The following is a 20,959-nucleotide window of genomic DNA, read 5'->3' as shown; positions in this document are numbered from 1 at the left end:
CATAGTGCTCAGAGCCATTTTGTCACGTATTTTACATGAAGAGCTGCATCAAACCAGTCTCAGGACTGAAGACCACAACAACAACACAACAATATTGGTTAACTGTTTGTCCAGGAGGCACCCACTCTTTATGAACAATTCCCTTGGAATCAAAGAAGCACACAAGCATGCATTTCACTTTTAACTTTGACGTGCGAACTTCGTTTTGAGTGATCCCTTTGAGAACTATTGCGAACTTTGGCGTTTTGCCTCTGGATCGTAATGTAAAAACCAACTTTCATCACCAGAGATAACACGGCTCAACAATTCTGGACTGAATTCCGTTTTCTGTAACAGATGGGGTGCCACATTTTTCCGTGTTTCTCGCTGTTGTGGTGTGAGATTTTTGGGGACCATTTTTGCGCAAATCTTTCTCATACCAAGATCTTCAGTTATTATTAGACGAACCGTTTCACAATTTATGTTCAATTCTTCTGCAATCATTTTCACGGATCAGATCGTACGAGTTCAAGCACAATGGCCAAGTTGACATCCGTCCGTGAGGTTGGTGGTCGTCCACTGCAGTCTTCATCTTCAACATTCGTCCTGGCTTCACTAATGGCTACGAAAATCTTGATCTCTTGACATAACCTCCTCTCCAAAAGCCTTCTGAAGCTTATCCTAAGTTGTCGTCGCGTTTTCACCCAATTTAACGCAAAAAAAATGGCATACCGTTGCGCAATATTATGTGGTTCCATTTCCGTGACGTGAAACACAAACACGTGTTAACTTATTACAGCACTACTCACGACTGAGCAGTTGCATCGATGTTCCGCTTGGACTAGAAGCAGCTTATAGGCCATGATCAAAGATATTGTGCCTACGCAAGCCACATCTTGCAAAGAAAATAGGTCTCATTATTGTCGCACCTCTTAACTCCCATCGATCACGTGTGGGATGAGTTGGAGAGACGTACTGCAGCACCAGCACGTCCACATGCACCAACGATCATCCACTAGTAGTCAACCTCTTTGGTGGAGAAGTGGAATTCCCTTTTATAAGACATCTTTACGAGCTTTGTGTCCAACATGAGAACACGCTACAGCGTATGCACAATCGTCAGGGTGATCAGACACCTTATTAACAATCATGCCCCGCCTTTTGCAATGTCTAGGTGTCGACCATGTATCCCAGTGAGTTCAGTAAAATAATTTTCATTGGATGTGTCATTTCAGTTCGCCTCATTGAGTATTTCCTTCAACTGACCTCTATAGTATACTGTAGGAGTTGTTTTTATGTTTGGTCTAAGTTTCAACGATCTAAGTTACTTGGCAGTGACTTTTGTTCTTAAGTTTCGCACATCAGTGTACTTTAAGAATCAGCGAAAACGTAATGCTCACTGCCCACCATGACAGTGAATATCACTCGGTGAGGAAATCCACTGACAAGAGACTTTGAAAAAGTGCCGGTTTTTATGGCCAGCTGCCCGGAAACTGCCAACTCAGAGACGGCGAAGCTTGTTGGCTGTTCGCGTGCTACTGTCGTGAGCATCTATGGAAAAGACAGCGAAGGACGCTGAAACCATATGGTAGGTGACACGGTGTTTGGTCCACGCCGTATCACACGACGTGGAGGCCAGAAACCAGCCCGCTCTGCAAAGCAGGATAGGCGGTGACCTGTGGCAGATATTACGACGTCGTCATACTGTATGATTCCGCTGGGAAAAAGGTCATCAAGACTTAGCCGTGGAATCAATGGAAACTTGTCAGCGGGATGGGTGAGCCGTGTTTCAAGTTTCTCCAGGTCGATGATCGTATCAAGACATGGCATCATCCACGCGAACGCCTAATCGATACAACCACCGTGTCACGGACGTACACAGGGGACATTCACATCGGATTACCAGAGACCTGTGATAGTAATCCAAGATACCATGGACTACGTGAACATTATAGCATACCGCCATGCCTGAACTTTTCCTGACGGCAGTGGTCTTCCATCAGGGTAACTGTATGTGTCACATCGCCAGAATCGTGCTACAGTGGCTGAAGATGTATGATAGCAAACTCAAGTTAGCTCGCCCAGTTAGCTGATCGGTCTAACGCACGGCTTTCCGTAGTGGGAAGGACCGCCTGGTCCTCGGCACGAATCCGCCCGGTGGACTTGTGTCGAGTTCCGGTGAGCCGGCCAGTCTTTGGACGGTTTTTAGGCGGTTTTCCATCTGCCTCGGAGGATGCGGGCTCGTTCCCCTTATTCCGCGGTTTTCCGTCTGCCTCGGCGAATGCGGGCTCGTTCCCCTTATTCCGCCTCAGCTACACTATGTTGACGATTGCTGTGCAAACAAGTTCTCCACGTACGCGTACATCACCATTACTCTACCACTCAAACATAGGGGCTACACTCGTCTGGTGTGAGACGTTCCATAGGGGGGGTTTCCCCGGGAGCCGATCCGAACAATAGCCCTAGGTTCGGTGTGGGGCGGCGGAGGGGTGAAGTGGACTGCGGTAGTCGTCGTGGGGTTGCGGACCACTGCGGCTGCGGCGGGGACGGAGCCTCTCGTTTCTAGGTCCCCGGATAACATACAATACAAACTCAAGTTGCTGTCTTCGGCACCAAATTCGATTGATGTAAACCCGACAGAAAACATCTGGGTGTTATTGGGCAACAGCTCCGCGCCTACAAATCACCGTGTCATGTATTACGAGAACTTCGTGACTCGTGCGTACTGCTGGAGAGTACGTAGGATGCCACATACGTCGAGAAACCTACAATCCTATTATAGAATGCATGCGACAGTAATGCTTGCTGTATTGTGTTTGCCTGCCGGAGTGGCCGTGCGGTTCTAGGCGCTACAGACTGGAACCGAGCGACCGCTACGCTCGCAGGTTCGAATCCTGCCTCGGGCATGGATGTGTGTGATGTCCTTAGGTTGGTTAGGTTTAATTAGTTCTAAGTTCTAGGCGACTAATGACCTCAGAAGTTAAGTCGCATTGTGCTCAGAGCCATTTGAACCATTTGTATTGTGTTCTAAAGATTGACCAACATGCTGCATATGGTCGCAATGACGTAATACAAGATGATTTCTTGGAAAGAATATTGTGGAATTCAATGTTATTATTAAAATACATTTACCCTTCGCATACCAGTGATTAGGTAATTTGAAAATCCTTCGGAACGAAGGCATGTAAGGAATAATGGTGATTTTGGTTATTCTGGAACTCAAACACAATAACGCAGTTTCTTATCATACAGTTATAGCGAGTTTTATGTACTCTAATTAAAATTACTTTGTGACTGACGTTCAGTGAGTCGAGTTGTATTGACACCAGCCGCCAGCGAATCTTAGTTATATTTCGAGAGCCACGTGAACGCTGCATTGCCAGTTTTATAGACACATTCAGAGCAATGCCTAGTGTGACTAGCTGCACGCAGACAGCACTGCCACCCTCCTCCCCTCTCCAGTCTCTGCAATCTGTAAATTACAACATAGCTTTAATCTATAGACATTGGTTTCCGCGGCCATTGTCGCAGTCAGTACAATTTTCCTGGGTTTGCACCCACATTGACAATATGTAAAACTACCGACGTTTCGGTCACTGTTGCAAGTGACCTTCTTCAGGTGAAGAAGGTCACTTGCAACAGAGACCGAAACGTCGGTAGTTTTACATATTGACAATGAGGTCACAAACCCAGGAAAATTTTATTGGCTGTACTTTTAATCAGTCAACTCGTAAGCATGTTTCTGTTTTTTTACAAATGGCAAAGAAGTTAATCAAGGAGTAGTCCCAGTTTTCGGAACTGAGTCGTATAAAACGTAAACTGCAAAAACGTAACATCAAAACAAGAACACTGCGCACCGTCCGACTGTATTTTTCTGTACGGAAAATTTTAAACTTGGAATGTAGTGTGGGTTAGTTTTACATAATAGCAAAACGTGATTTACTACAAACTGTGTATTAAACGTCCAAAAACGTGGATATAAAGTCTACTGTATGATTTAAGTCAAGTTCCTTCGGGAAACAATGGGTGGTGAATTGTTGTTTGTAGCCCCAGTAAGGATGCTGGACTGTAAAGAGGAAAGAACGGCGCTCGGTTCCTTTCGTGGTAAAGCGGCAGCCAGCAAACTGCCTGGGCGCATTCCGAAGAGCGGCCGGGACGGCGCTCAACTTGAGGACGAGAATTGTTTCCCTCCTTGTCTCTACAGGCCGAGTTTCGAGGGAACTGGACTGCCATTTATCTGGACTCTTGAAAGGGTTCTTTGGAAAGTAAAACCTTTCCTGCAAAATGAAACCCCGCAACTGCACTGTGCAGCGTCCGAGCAAAATAAATATTTTCAACCAAGCAAAAAAGATGCAGCCCGCTGTAATACTACCTTGCCGAAAATAAGTCGGGTGTTGTGCGGAAAAAAAAAGTTTGTCTGTTGCTCTCATGATCCAGTTATACTCTTAGTATTCACAGCAGTGTAATCAGCTTTAATACCTGATTGTAAATCAAGTGCTTTGTCTCGTTATAGAATTGTTATCATTTGCGATTTTAGACAGTCTAAAATATACAGAATCCTTGTTACAGATCTCGAACCCTTGCGTTAGGAATTTCTTCATAAGTTTCACCCCCATCCTCTTATTTAGTAGTCTATTATGGAATTTATTTCCTGACAGGTCCCTTATATTTCCCTTTGTCTATGTAGTACATCTTTTCTATATCATATCAAAGTAACACAAATTTTCTTACCATCTTTTTGGGTCTGTTCACTACAGCTGTTCTGTAATTCTGTTTTCCTGGAACAGCTCATTACGTCATTCGGTGTCTGCGGCTACGCAATTACGATACAGCAACCAGTCGCACACCTGCATCCTGTGAGTGGCGAAGTGTCAAGCATCATCCACTGCATCCAGCTTACACCCAAGCAAGCCCATACTGAGCTCTACTTGCCTTAGATGTTAGTAAATACCCTGGACACCAAGCAAATAGGGTGGTATGTTGTCCACAGAATCTTAGGATGCTGCCATGAGAGACCAACTGCAGGACGTGTATTCATGAGCAAGGCACTATTTCAACTCCGCGTATTATTTGCAGGCAAGTGGGTAGGATCGTATCTGAGCATCACGACATTATTTACGCCGCCGTACAACCTAGGAACGCCGGTACAGCTCGAACTGTACATGAACGAGTTCTCTAGGCTTCACGCCGGCCACTGCCAGGGTCTATTTATCGGAGACACTCCTGAAACATCCAGTGTCCTGCTCTCCGACAGTGGACTGGGTGTTGTGTGTCCTTCATCATCATTTTCATCATCATTGACTAGCAAGTCGCCGATGTGGGGTCAACTAGAAAGAACTTGCAATACGGCGGCCGAACTTCCCCGAATGGAGCCTCCCGGCCAACAATGCCACACGATCATTTCATTTCACCTCCGTAATTTTGGTGTTAAGGGGCGTGGTAGCGTTCAGGCAATTAGGGACAATTAGTGGACCATTTGAGACATCAACTGTGATTTTAGAAATTGTGATTCTGTTTTCTGTGGCAGATAGTACACCAGACTTACTCTCACTCATTTCAAAACAGACTTGATGGAGAACAGTTTCTTTTGTGTATGTAACGAAGCTCCAAAGAAGGAGAAGAAAAGCTTTATGTTTTCATTAGTAAAGTTGTTGCTCGCAGACTATCTGGGCATCACTTTTCCCACGTGTAACCCAACATGGGTGATAGCAGCTGGAGATGCCTTCAAGTACCTTGTCCTTAAATTTTGCGACGAGGATCGCTGTTTGTTCTGTTTCGCCTCAGTCTTTGCCAGCGGCTTTCAGTTGCTCGTCCCATCAAGTGGCGATGAGGATAGACATTTTACATCCCACAATTGGCGACAGCTTCCAGCTTCGTCCCTGTTCAGGCGATGACTTCAACATTTATTGTCCCGCATGATTTTTTTTTATAATGGGTTTCAATTTTTGTCCCACCATTGACGATGGATTCCAGTGTTTCAAATTTCATCCCACCGGTAGTGGTGGCTTCCTGGATCGCACAGTTTCGTCCCTGTCTTTGGCGATGGTTTCCAAGTGTTTCATGCCACCTCCATTAGGAGAAGGTATTTATGACATTTCACTGAACTTGTTTGCTATTCTCCAAGCAGACGGGAACTGTCAGCTCTTAATTCCACAACTTGGCGTGCTAATTTTCAGTTTTCTTTGCAGTATCACTGACGCCAACGCGCCCCTCTGGTTCTATCTCTGTTGCACGACACGCAGCAGACGCAGCACTGTAAACAAAAAGCATTGTAAGACGATTTCCAGTGTCACTACAGCTTCATATATTTGGATGCAACCACTCTCCCCCAAAGGGCCTCCTTAGTTCATGGGCTCTGGATGGATCGTCTGCAGCTTGCTCCTTCTGCCCCAACACCAGCTTCATGGTATTCTGCTCTGGGCTTGTGCCTGCACTTCTGCATCTATGGACCTTCCACCAGCACCCACTAATGAGCAATCGTCATCCATGCTGTCAGGCCCAACATTCCTCACAAACTTTGTGATGTGACCTCAGCAGATCTTGCACACCTACGAGCACTCTGAGTACCTGCATTCCTATGTGGTGCCTTTGTTCTCTACTGCAGACTCCCTGAAAGTACTCCCTTCTTCCTACAACCCTCTGGAAGTCAGTCACATTTCTCTAGTGCTCCCATAGTCATAAACGCACTCTGGGTGTAACATTTATTATTTTCAAGCACTCTCGGACCCTTATAAGTCCTCTAGGCGCAACTGTCCTATTTGTCAAGTGCTCCCGCACTCCTGTACGTCATCTGGGCACAACATTATAACTGCTCCTATATAGATGAACACATATCTGCCTATGGGGCGCAATATTTTTGATGTGTTCTTTTCAGTGTACTCTCAGATCACCCACAGCCCTTTGGTCATTCAATTTTTTCTTTCCATGTCTTCTTGCGCCGCTATCGGCTATCTGAGTGTGGTATATCTATTATAGCTTTTTTATCCTTGCAAATTGGCTCTAGAAGTTTCGCTACTCGTCTTCCTTCAACCACTCCAGGCCCGCTCAGGGCAGCCCCAAGATGGGTACAACCGCTCCTCATTCCCCAGTCTCCCTATGGCTTTGAATCGTTTCCCGAGGGAGTAAGGAAGTTGAGTCGCCACTCTCCACCGAGACGGCTTCTCCATCTCTTCTCTGTGAGGATGGGGGGGGGGGGGGAGGGACTTTGTGTCTGCAACTACGCGCCTGCAGATCAGCAACCAATCGCATACCTTTGTCTCACTGTTGGCCAAGCGATAGGTGTCATCCTCTGCAACAAGTTTACACACCTGCGAATCAGTTACCGACAGTGCTTGCCTAGCGTGTTACTAAGGTAACAGTAACCAGCTAAGCTGGTTTGTTGCCTACAGAATCTCTGGCAGCAGCGACTTGTGGTGCCAGGCATGTTGACATCAGCGCATGCATACACGTCCATCACAGTGCTATCGTGGGAAATATTTCAACTCCACTAGTCATGTGCCCAAAAGAAGATGGCACTGTATCCGTAACAGGCACGCCTAGTACACGTCCACCGCGGCGCTCGGGGGCCACAGCACAGTTGCGACACCTGAGGACGGGATTATGAGGGCACGAAACCGGTCGTGATGATAAAAAAATTTATAAATGAAGTGGTATTTTCCACCTCTAGCATTGTGATTTACTAATTGTTTACGTTTCTAAAGGCGGTTCTTTCACAACGTCAGTACACTGGCTTTGTTCCTTAAGTTTCTGAAGATGCAGCTCCTCTCACTGGGACATTGAGTATTGAGTTGATTTTCCCAAAGAGGTTGTGAGGCAAGCTATTTTCTGTTGATCAGTTTAATTATGCGGTATCTTTTGTGCAGTGAATGATACTATTTTTTGGACTAATCAATGCTCGTGTTTCCTAAAGGCAAGAGGCACATTGTTAACAAATACTGACTGTACAGCACTTCTTTTAGTGCAGTCACTAGCTGTACTCTTGTAATTAATTTTGTCATTCAAATCAAATGCAAAGCCCGGCCATTAGTAAATACAACAGTGCAATTACTTTCACTGCGCACTGAAGGACTATGTTAACTATAGTTGTTGGCTAAAAGACAAGGTATGAGATCAGATGTATGTGTTTTAGCCTTGTGCCTTTTAAGAGTGTTATCACCCTGGAAACTCATTCGTGTTTACGAACTTGTGGTGTAATGGAATAACTGCAGGTCGCCAACTTCTGTTAATCAGTACAACAGTAAACCAGCCAAAGTTGTAAATTTCACTTTTTTATTTACTGGATGACTACTCGCGGGCCGCACCCCGTTTTTAAATGATCCAGATAGTTACAATGGTATTTCCAAAAATACAAGAACCATGTGAAATATATACGTATTATGAAGAGTAAAAGATAAGTTACAGCGCATACACATAAGTTACCGTTATGGAGGTAACTTATCTGTATGTGTTTTAACTGTCCATTTGCACTTCATAATATGAATATACAGTAATGGCCATTAAAATTGTTACAGCAAGAAACAATGCAGATGATAAACGGGTATTCATTGGACAAATATATTGTACTAAAACTGACTTGTGACTTCATTTTCACGTAATTTGAGTGCATAGATCCTGAGAAATCAGTACCCAGAACAACCACCTCTCGCCGTAATAACGGCCTTGATACGCCTGGGCATTGAGTCAAACAGAGCTTGGATGGCGTGTACAGGTACAGTTGCCCATGCAGCTTCAACACGATACCACAGTTCATCAAGAGTACTGACTGGCGTATTGTGACGAGCCAGTTGCTCGGCTACCATTGACCAGACGTTTTCAATTGGTGACAGATCTGGAGAATGTGCTGGCCAGGGCAGCAGTCGAACATTTTCTGTATCCAGAAAGGCCCGTACAGGACCCGCAACATGCGGTCGTGCATTATCCTGCTGAAATGTAGGGTTTCGCAGGGATCGAATGAAGGGTAGAGCCACGGGTCGTAACACATCTGAAATGTAACGTCCACTGTTCAAAGTGCGTCAATGCAAACAAGAGGTGACCGAGACGTGTAACCAATGGCACCCCACACCATCACGCTGGGTGATACGCCAGTATGGCGATGACGAATACACGATTCCAATGTGCGTTCACCGCGATGTCACCAAACACGGATGCGACCATCATGATGCTGTAAACAGAACCTGGATTCATCTGAAAAAATGACGTTTTGCCATTCGTGCACCCAGGTTCAACGTTGAGTACACCACCGCAGGCGCTCCTGTCTGTGATGCAGCGTCAAGGGTAACCGCAGCCATGGTCTCCGAGCTGATTGTCCATGTTGCTGCAAACGTTGACGAACTGTTCGTGCAGATGGTTGTTGTCTTGCAAACGTCCCCATCTGTTGACTCAGGGATCGAGACGTGGCTGCACGATCCCTTACAGCCATGCCGATAAGATGCCTGTCATCTCGACTGCTAGTGATACGATGCCGCTGGAATCCAGCACGGTGTTCCGTATTACCCTCCTGAACTCACTGATTCCATATTCTGCTAACAGTCATTGTATCTCGACCAACGCGAGCAGCAATGTCGCGATAGGATAAACCGCAATCGCGCTAGGCTACAATCCGACCTTTATCAAAGTCGGAAACTTGATGGTAAGCATTTCTCCTCCTTACACATTTCACCAGGCAACGTCGGTCAACTGCTGTTTGTGTATGAGAAATCGGTTGTGAACTTTCCTCATGTCAGCACGTTGTAGGTGTCGCCACCGGCGCCAACGTTGTGTGAATGCTCTGAAAAGCTAATCATTTGTATATCACAGCATCTTCTTCCTGTCGGTTAAATTTCGCGTCTGTAGCACGTCATCTCGTGGTGTAGCAATTTCAATGGCCAGTAGAATATTTATCTTCACATGGTACTTGTATTTTTGAAAATACCGTTTTGAATACGTGGAATATTTGGAAATGTGTCCCGGCCCGAAACTACTCATGAAATGAACAACAAGTGAAATTTGCAACTTTGGCTAGATTTTCGTTGTACTCACCGGTATTTCTCTGTTTTAGAAAGAGTAATTTCTTGTTGTTACGCGTCCGTTCTGCGGGGCAACAGCCTGTTTGTGCAGTGGCAACTATAGGAGACGTAAGCTGGGCCACATGAGTATCAGTAATGCGAGCCCGTTGCTGGGCCGTCGTGTGTTTGGTGTTATTGGTATTTATTAAATGGTTTCATGGATTCACCTTCATTTTTTCATTGAATAATAATTGGTTTGCCCATGGTGCTCGTTGCATGGGTAATTTTTTAATAATATTTGCGATTTTTGGAATTTGATCGAAAGGGTTCAGCTTTGGATGTTGAACGTAGTTCTGTTGTGTAAAGACTCAACTAACGAATTTTGGTACTGGTCCATCAAGTAATTGATGATTACGGGGTTGATTTATCGGGAATGAATATTCTTTTATAAGTGTATGTTTATACCAAGACGTATAGTCTTTAAACTGGTTATAACTTGTTTTCTCTGACAAGAAACTCCTTGAGTGAAACGCCGCAATTTCAGTCGTTAGTAAAAGTCATTTGAAGGTGTTGTGTTAACAATTATGGCAGGAATAATATTAACCGCTTGTGACTCACCACGTTCATCAGCAGGACTACAGAAAGTGTGTGTCCAGAAGGAGTAGAACTCAACCTCGTATGGGATGTATTTATTGCGCTCCACAAAATGAATATTGCCGAAATTCAAGAAATGTTCAAAACAAACCGTTAACTTGCACCCCAAACACCGAATGAAAAATTCTCACAACGATCACAAAGGTTCGCACCAACAACCTCGAAGGCGAACTCCCTGGGAGTTACAAATCGTGCAAGACCTTCAGCTCGGTATACACTCTTAAAGAATGCATTTAGAATCATATTGCTGTAAAAGGGCGATGAGAACTGATGGATTATGATGGCATGGAACCCAGTGCGAAACAGTCTGTCGTGGAGCTTATCGTGAAACTGCTATTCTTTAAGGCGTAGCTGCAGATAGTGCGATAATATGTTTTATACGCACTGGAGAAACAAAGATCCAGAGACTGAATTTATCCAGTGGTTGCAGGTGGTATGAACTACAATGTCTCACGCTTTTCAGGAGGGATAGTTCGCTCCAAACGAGTGTGATTTTTATACATAGACTAGGAATCAAGCGGAAGCAAATTGCTTTGACCAGCTATTGGCCAAAACCAGTGCTCACACCATAGTTGTAGTTCTCTTACGCCCATTTTCCCACTATTGCTTGCTGTGACGAAAATATTCCCTACTGCCCTTGCAAAATCCTGCACGCGGGAAAGAATCGTAGGGGACAGGGCACCTCCAACTTATCGCGTCAAAATAAATAACTTTCAACCCATTTACCTTCCAGATTAACAGGTGGCATAATTGTGTACGAGTGCGTTAATACATTCCAGTTAGTTGATCTTCATACAATTCTCTAGGTGCCTCTAATTTCCAGGGATCCTTCCATATACATTTCCTCTTCAAATCCCTATTGGTCGGAGTTGAATACAATTTCCTTACTGAACGTTGAGATAAGTTTGTTTATGTCTACAGATTTTCGGACTGATTTGCTGTGCATCATCAAGCTTGAAATTTCGTTAGTTTACGTCTCCCAATTATGTTGCACAGTTTGAAGTTTCGCAAACATCCACTGATTCTTTAGAAATCACTGTAATACATGTCGCGCGAAACTTGATGTGCATAACGTAGTATGTCACAATCATGAACGCAATGCAAGCCGTATAGAGCATCCTTGAAACGAGCAAACTCTAGTTTTTGAAAAAAATGTGCGTCTACCTTTGAATATCGGTAGTCTTTCTTATGCACTACACGGTCATACTGGTGTGGACTTATTCGAATTCTGTTCATGATTGCCTTTTTACTATGCTGCAGATGGACTTCGACGTACGTAATTATGTTTAGTACTTTCTATTAGGACGACGATTGTTCTTTACCATGCTCCACCTGAGACGGAATTTGTGGCTCTCGGTCCGAAAAGGATGATGAACTACATGGCTCAACGCCTGTTTGAATATCACTTTCGCTTGTTAAGCACGTATCGTCATCATTGTACTACTCATGGACGTTGTCTCCACAGTCGAGGGTGTACGCCACCACACAGTCCACTGACTCTTCTTGCAGAAACGCTAATATTTCATCTGTCACATCTGCCACTTTTTTCTCACCCTACGAAACTCCCTGTGCTCCTTTCTGGTGAAAGGTGAACTTCGACAACTGTTACTGTAGATAAAATGCAATGTTTGCTTCTTTTATCGTTGCCATTCCTCTGCTTTGTATCAAGGCCACTAGCACCGTTGTATTGTTGTGAGTTACTCGTCAACTGAGCTGTTCAACTACGCCCCGTAGTCTCATTCTGTGATCACTATTGGATGTCTCCAGTCCCGCCCCATGTTTCGGGGGAATCGAATGCCGTAAACATCATTGTTCTTTTGCGACCTCGCACTCAGGGATTCCTTGAGATATATATGCTGTTTCACAGGTTGTTCCATTTATCTGATGACCGCCAGCTCGGGGTATTGCAGGCCGGCCACGGTGGCAGCGCCTGCCGGTCTAATGTATCCCGCGAGACAGCACTATACCCCCCCCCCCCCTTTTTTTGTGGGTTTTAGCCTGAAGCCTTGTCAGCCAGTGTAAATTGGAACAGTGAAACAGGCATCACGAGTGTAAGAGTGGAGTGCGACTGCAACAGTGGCAAGATGGAATTATTCAATTCTACAATGAGCGTTTATTTACGATGCGTATGTGCATACAGAATCCGCTCGTACTGTTCGGAGGTTGGTTGAACATAAGTTTGCCGACCACTGTGGCCGAGCGGTTCTAGGCGCTTCAGTCCGGAACCGCACTGCTGATACACTCGCAGGTAAAAAAAAAAAAATGGTTCAAATGGCTCTGAGCACTATGAGACTTCACATCTATTGTCATCAGTCCCCTAGAACTTAGAACTACTTAAACCTAGCTAACCTAATGACATCACACAACAACCAGTAATCACGAGGCAGAGAAAATCCCTGACCCCGCCGGGAATCGAACCCGGGAACCCGGGCGCGGGAAGCGAGAATCGCAGGTTCGAATCCTGCCTCGGGCATGGATATGTGCGATGTCCTTGTTTAAGTAATACTATGTCTAGGGGACTGATGACCTCAGTTGTCAAGTCCCATAGTGCTTAGAGCCATTTGAACCATATGAACAGAAGTTTCCAGGTGTCCGAGTTCCGAGTCGCGATGCAGTTCGCAAATTAGTGAATAAATTTCATGAAACGCGAACTGTTCAAGACAAGAAACGTAAACGACGACGTTCAGTGGTCACAGAAGGTCGTGTCGATGACATTACATACTGCCTGAAAATTTCCCTAAAAAGTCTCTTTCTCAGCAAACACAAGTATCGTCGACCTCTGTACAAAGAGCTGCTATGTTGCTTGGGCTAAAGCCCTACAAAGTATCAGTAGTACTAGACTTCGACCTGATAATCGTGCTCACAGCGTTCTGTTTTGCAAATGGGTTTTGAAGCAAGTCAGTGGCGTTGAAGTGGATCCTTATCTCATTCTATTTTCAGACGAGGCTTGGTTTCATTTACACGGGTTGTTAATTCCCAAAACTGTCGACTCCAGAGCGCAGATAGACCAGTTGTGCTTCATATGGAACCTCTTCATGATCAGAAAATGGCTGTGTGGCCCAATTCTTTTAATGAAACAGTCACGAGAGAAAGATATGTGCAAAATATTTTGCCATCGTTTTTTAATGAAGTGAGTGAAAGAGAATGAAGCTTCACATTTTTTCAACAGGATTCGGCATGGGCTCATTCGGCTAATGTTTCTATGCACGCAATTGAGGATGTGTTCGATCGAAGAGTGATTAGTAACAATGTCTGGCCCGCTGGAAGTCGTGATTTAACTCAGTACGATTTTTATTTGTGGGGTGCACTGAAGGAAAAAGTGTAAACAACAAATCCTCGCACGATAGAGGAACTCAAGGATAATATCCGCGAATCAATCATATCTCAATGTAGACAAGTGTAATGTGCTGCGAATACATAGAGAGAAAGATCACTTATCATTTAGCTACAATATAAGAGGTCAGCAACTGGAAGTAGTTAATTCCATAAATTATCTGGGAGTAGGCATTAGGAGTGATTTAAAATGGAATGATCATACAAAATTGATCGTCGGTAAAGCAGATGCCAGACTGAGATTCATTGGAAGAATCCTAAGGAAATGTAATCCGAAAACAAAGGAAGTAGGTTGCAGTACACTTGTTCGCCCACTGCTTCAATACTGCTCACCAGTGTGGGATCCGTACCAGATAGGGTTGATAGAAGAGATAGAGAAGATCCAACGGAGAGCAGCGCGCTTCGTTACAGGTCATTTAGTAATCGCGAAAGCGTAACGGAGTTGATAGATAAACTCCAGTGGAAGACTCTACAGGAGAGACGCTCAGTAGCTCGGTACGGGCTTTTGTTGAAGTTTCGAGAACATACCTTCACCGAGGAGTCAAGCAGAATATTGCTCCCTCCTACGTATATCTCGCGAAGAGATCATGAGGATAAAATCAGAGAAATTAGAGCCCACACAGAGCCATACCGACAATCCTTCTTTCCACGAACATTACGACACTGGAATAGAAAGGAGAACCGATAGAGGTACTCAAGGTACCCTCCGCCACACACCGTCAGGTGGCTTGCGGAGAATGGATGTAGATGTAGATGTAGAATTCAATATCTCAGAGAGAATTCTATCGAGTGATTAATAATTTTTCAAGTAGATGTCAGAAATGCGTGGAAAATAATGGCAGACAGTTGCAGCGTCTCCTTGCGTGACATTGGTGAGTACAAAATTTATTTCCTTTTATTTTATATGAAGGCATGTCGTAGCGCAGCAGTAGACGGGGGACACGGCATCTGATCGCCGGGCAACGTAGCGCTCGCTGTCCGGCATCCACTGCTCCCCACAGGCGGTCATCAGGTAAGTGAAACACTCAGTATTTGCCTCCATGCTCAGTGGTTGCTGCCTGGCTCCCCGTGTCCTGTTATTAAACTTCCAAGTTGGATTGAGCAGTATTGACGTAGCTTCGTAATGTAGCAGCGGTTCTGAAACTCGACGCCTCTTCGAATAGTACAACCAAAAAAATGTGAATTTCTAAGTGATGCCCAGTTTATTGGAGGCTAGCATACAAAAAATTATATTGTCAAAGGTCGGGTGTGTTCTGACAAATTCGAAAAAGGGGTGCCTGCAGTTGACCGCCTGTGCAGATGGCAGCATGTCATTTGGTCCCTCTGGGAATGGGATACGTGCTCCGCCCTCACAAAAAGATCGGACAGTGTCGGTCACCAGGCCCACGCACGGAGGCGCATGATGATTGGCTGCGAGCTGGTATCTCCGCTGTCAGCGCCGTGGGCCGAACTTCGATCTCACGCAGCCGTAATGCAAGAGCGGCGGCGGCGACGTGACAGCGCGTGGGCGGCTGTGCTCCGTGTGGCAGGCAACCAGGCGGGCGGGCGAGCAGGCTGGCGACCCACCCACGCTGCCCACGCGCGCACTGCTCACCCCTCGCTGCCGCTGGGTCTTTACGATCTGCCCCAGGGGACACAGCGCGTGCTAGGTGGACCTCGTCGCAGCCGCTGTCCGTTGCAACGCGATTTGAATACGATTTCAACTTAGCAAGAACATGCAAGTACCCTTCGTCAAACAATCTGCCATGCCCCACAACCGCGTTACCAATTTCGTGAAATTCTGACAACTAGACACGGTGTCGCCATGGGGGGCCCTCTTTCTCCTGTGGTGGCCAATTATTTTATGGAGGACTTTGAAGATAAACCACTACAGTCAGCCACTCTCAAACTCTCTTGCTTTTTGCGGTATGTTGACGATACGTTTGTGATGTGGCCACACGCCCCTGGATACTCTACCTACGTTTCTTCAACATTTATATTCGCTCCATCCGAATATTAACTTCACCATGGAAGTGGAAAAACATGGCACTTTACCTTTTCTTGATGTTTTGGTACGAAGGAAAGCAGATGGAACCTTGGGACACAGCGTATACCGCAAGCCAAAGCATACAGATCTATATTTGCAGGCCACAAGCTGCCATCATCCAGCACAATGCGGTAGTGCATTACGTACGCTAGTTCATAGAGCGCGAGTGGTGTCTGACTCTGAAAGCCTGCCGAGTGAGTTGCAACATCTGAAGACAGCCTTCCGTCAAAACGGTTATTCTGAGAGACAGATATGTAATGCATTCAGGCCCAAGCGAGTTCAGTCTATGGAGCAGAGTGAAGATACGAAGACACCCACTACCTTGGCCTTCTTGCCGTACTTTGGTGCCATGTCGTCAAGAATCGGAAGAGTCCTCGACAGCCGGCCGAAGTGGCCGTGCGGTTAAAGGCGCTGCAGTCTGGAACCGCAAGACCGCTACGGTCGCAGGTTCGAATCCTGCCTCGGACTTGGATGTTTGTGATGTCCTTAGGTTACTTAGGTTTAACTAGTTCTAAGTTCTAGGGGACTAATGACCTCAGCAGTTGAGTCCCATAGTGCTCAGAGCCATTTGAACCAAGTCCTCGAAAGATATGACGTCAGGTGTGTTTTCCGACCGTCTGCAAAACTGAGGAACCTGTTAGGTTCGGTTAAGGATGATCTCGGTCTGAGGAAACGTGGTGTGTACAAGATCCCTTGTCAGTGTGGGGCGGCATATATAGGTCAGACATGTCGCACAGTACAAGAACGTAGCGATGAACATCAGCGTCATACACGCCTACGTCAACCGGAGAAGTCGGCAATTGCAGAACACTGTCTGAACGCAGGACATACATGATTTATGAAAAGACGGAAGTTTTATCCCTAGCATCCTGTTTCTGGGATTGCGCCATTAAGGAAGCAATACATATCCGTACAGCTGATAACGTTATCAACCAGGATGCGGGATTTCAGTTGAGTACAGCCTGGAACCCTGCATTAGCTGCTGTTAAATCACGACGACAAAGCAAAGAGTTTTCGATAATAGACCCTACATATCTTTGGCAGCATGTTAGTAAACACAGCGTCAGCGCACCCGCAGAACGGCCGCTCTGCATTTCCCGACAGAGTGCGTTAGAGTCTGGCGCCATCTATCTGCAAATTTTTGCACATGCGTGGTTCCCGTGCCTGCGCAATCTTCACGCGCGTGCTCTATATACTGCGGCGTCGACATGTGGATCTTGTCGGTCGTACCTAGCTACCACCGAGGTTCAACCACCTAATGATGTCGGACAGTTGCTCCGAGGAAATATTGTGGGATTTGCACAACGTTATCCGGCGGCACATCCGTGAAGACTATTTACAACATATATGCTGGGAAAGCCTGAAGAGTCACAACTAGACACATGCTTACGCAGCTGTTCGCCTTGTAATGGAATTGGGAACACAGTCAAATTTGTTTCATAAAGAATATGGTTTATCATGAATTCTCGACATGTACGAGGCGTGTTTTTTTAAGTAAGTACCGTTTTGAAATTAAAAAAGACATGCTAAGGTATCTCAATAATTTTATTTTTACATGAAAGCCTGTACCATAATCTACGCACTGACGCCATTACAGTCTGATTCTTCCTTGTTTACGTTGTGTACTGAGTGTTTAAGATGCCTCCGATAATCATGAGTCCCGACGACTGTGAAGTAAGGGCTGTTACAAGATTTCTTAGTGCTAATGGCCTAAAAGCGATCGATATTCATTGTGAGACATGTGCAGTTTACGGAGAAAACATTATGAGTGATGGAATGGTAAGAAAGTGGGTGAGAGCATTTAAAGATGGCCGCACAAATGTGCATGATGAACAACGGATTGGGCGTCCTTCGGTCGTTAATGAAAATTTGGTGCACGAAGTGGACAATAAGATGAGAGAAAACACACGATTTACTATTTCCTCCTTGTGGGATGACTTTCCTAATATTTCTCGTAGTGTTTTGTATGGCATTGTGACCGAGCACTTGAATTACCGAAAATTGTGCGCATGTTGGGTACCGAAAATGTTGACGGATGTGCACAGAACCAAACGTTTAGACAGTGCATTGATTTTCCTAGAGCGGTACCACAACGACGCTGATGATTTCTTAAGCCAAATTGCTACTGGGGATTAAGCATGGGTGGCCTACGTCACACCAGAATCAAAGCAACAGTCCATGGAAGTTGAGCAAGGGCATCGTTTTGCTGCAAGACAATGCCAGTCCGATGGGGCGAATCAGACCAAATATCTCATCACATCTTTTCCATGGGAAACTCTAGATCATCCTCCGTACAGCCCTGTCTTGCGCCCAGTGACTACAGGAACACTGTACTTGAAGAAATAACTGGGCGGTCAGCGTCTTCAAGACGATGACGAAGTCAAAACAGTGGTGATGCAGTGGTTAATAAGTCAGGTGGCAGACTTCTATGAGGACGGTATTCGAAAACTGGTACAACTTTATGAGAAGTGTCTTAATATTGACGGAAGTTATATAGAAAAGTAGATTAAGGTGCAGGCTTTCATATAAAAATTAAATTATTGAGATACCTTAGCACGTCTTTTTTTAATTTCAAAACGGTAATTACTTAAAAAACACGCCTCGTAATACAGGTTTGTCGTAGGGATTGAAGTCGGGCCGGGCGGTGTGGCCGTGCGGTTCTAGGCGCTTCAGTCTGGAACCGCGTGACCGCTACGGTCGCAGGTTCGAATCCTGCTTCGGGCATGGATGTGTGTGATGTCCTTAGGTTAGTTAGGTTCAAGTAGTTCTAAGTTCTAGGGGATTGATGACCACTGATGCTAAGTCCCATAGTGCTCAGAGCCATTTGAACCATTTGATTGAAGTCGTAAGTCTGCACTTCTTGAGTACAGTGGCACTCTTTGTTTGTAAATTCCATTCCACTAAAATCATTTATTCATGCACAAATTATCCATCTAATATTCCAAGTACGTTAAAATAACGCTTTCCCTTGTACATGTCAATAATAATTATTTGGTGAACAATGCTTTCCTATTACGAGGGGTGTTCAGTAAGTAATGTAACACATTCTTTTCCCTCCCCCAATTTCGGTTTAAAAATTGCGGAATTTGTAATGAAACTTCGTGGAATATTCCCGTTTCAGCCCCTACAGTTTCGTGACGTTCCGATAGGTTGCGGCGCTATACAAAGTCTTCAAAATGGCGCTTGTAACGGAGGTATGTTCCAAGCAGAGAACTGTCATAGAGTTTCTCTTGGTGGAAAACCAGAGAATCGCGGATGTTCATAACCACTTACAGAATGTTCACGGAGATTTTGCAGTGATCCAAAGCAATGTGAGTCTTTGGGCGATGCGTCTGTCTCCATTGCAACTAAGTCGCGTAAACCTGTCCCATCTCCCGCGTGCTGGCAGGCCGCTGTGACTGCTACAATGTTGAAACGTGTGGATACTCTCATTAGAGGTGATCGACGGATCACAATCAAACACCTCGCCGCACATCTGGACATGTCTGTTAATACATCTACATCTACATTTATACTCCGCAAGCCACCCAACGGTGTGTGGCGGAGGGCACTTAACGTGCCACTGTCATTACCTCCCTTTCCTGTTCCAGTCGCGTATGGTTCGCGGGAAGAACGACTGTCTGAAAGCCTCCGTGCGCGCTCTAATCTCTCTAATTTTACATTCGTGATCTCCTCGGGAGGTATAAGTAGGGGGAAGCAATATATTCGATACCTCATCCAGAAACGCACCCTCTCGAAACCTGGCGAGCAAGCTACACCGCGATGTAGAGCGCCTCTCTTGCAGAGTCTGCCACTTGAGTTTATTAAACATCTCCGTAACGCTATCACGGTTACCAAATAACCCTGTGACGAAACGCGCCGCTCTTGTTTGGATCTTCTCTATCTCCTCCGTCAGACCGATCTGGTACGGATCCCACACTGATGAGCAATACTCAAGTATAGGTCGAACGAGTGTTTTGTAAGCCACCTCCTTTGTTGATGGACTACATTTTCTAAGCACTCTCCCAATGAATGTCAACCTGGTACCCGCCTTACCAACAATTAATTTTATATGATCATTCCACTTCAAATCGTTCCGCACGCATACTCCCAGATATTTTACGGAAGTAACTGCTACCAGTGTTTGTTCCGCTATCATATAATCATACAATAAATGATCCTTCTTTCTATGTATTCGCAATACATTACATTTGTCTATGTTAAGGGTCAGTTGCCACTCCCTGCACCAAGTGCCTATCCGCTGCAGATCTTCCTGCATTTCGCTACAATTTTCTAATGCTGCAACTTCTCTGTATACTACAGCATCATCCGCAAAAAGCCGCATGGAACTTCCGACACTATCTACTAGGTCATTTATATATATTGTGAAAATCAATGGTCCCATAACACTCCCCTGTGGCACGCCAGAGGTTACTTTAACGTCTGTAGACGTCTCTCCAATGATAACAACATGCTGTGTTCTGTTTGCTAAAAACTATTCAATCCAGCCACACAGCTGGTCTGATATTCCGTAGGCTCTTACTTTGTTTATCAGGCGACAGTGCGGAACTGTATCGAACGCCTTCCGGAAGTCAAGAAAAATAGCATCTACCTGGGAGCCTGTATCTAATATTTTCTGGGTCTCACGAACAAATAAAGCGAGTTGGGTCTCACACGATCGCTGTTTCCGGAATCCATGTTGATTCCTACATAGTAGATTCTGGGTTTCCAAAAACGACATGATACTCGAGCAAAAAACATGTTCTAAAATTCTACAACAGATCGACGTCAGAGATATAGGTCTATAGATTTGCGCATCTGCTCGACGACCCTTCTTGAAGACTGGGACTATCTGTGCTCTTTTCCAATCATTTGGAACCCTCCGTTCCTCTAGAGACTTGCGGTACACGGCTGTTGGAAGGGGGGCAAGTTCTTTCGCGTACTCTGTGTAGAATCGAATTGGTATCCCGTCAGGTCCAGTGGACTTTCCTCTATTGAGTGATTC

General features: G+C 45.3%; 1 protein-coding gene across 1 annotated transcript in view; it reads left to right on the top strand.

The window, feature by feature from the left end:
- Positions 1 to 15,420: 15,420 nt before the first annotated feature.
- Positions 15,421 to 20,959, top strand: part of LOC126451152 (WAS/WASL-interacting protein family member 3-like) — a 183,123-nt gene continuing 177,584 nt past the window's right edge. The window contains exon 1 of the mRNA XM_050091031.1: positions 15,421 to 15,619. Within this exon, the coding sequence (XP_049946988.1) occupies positions 15,421 to 15,619 (199 nt within the window). The remainder of the gene's footprint in view (positions 15,620 to 20,959) is intronic.

Source organism: Schistocerca serialis, chromosome 1, assembly GCF_023864345.2.
Source record: "Schistocerca serialis cubense isolate TAMUIC-IGC-003099 chromosome 1, iqSchSeri2.2, whole genome shotgun sequence".
In the NCBI taxonomy this organism is placed as follows: Eukaryota; Metazoa; Arthropoda; class Insecta; order Orthoptera; family Acrididae; genus Schistocerca; species Schistocerca serialis.
This window is presented reverse-complemented; position numbering and strand designations above follow the sequence as displayed.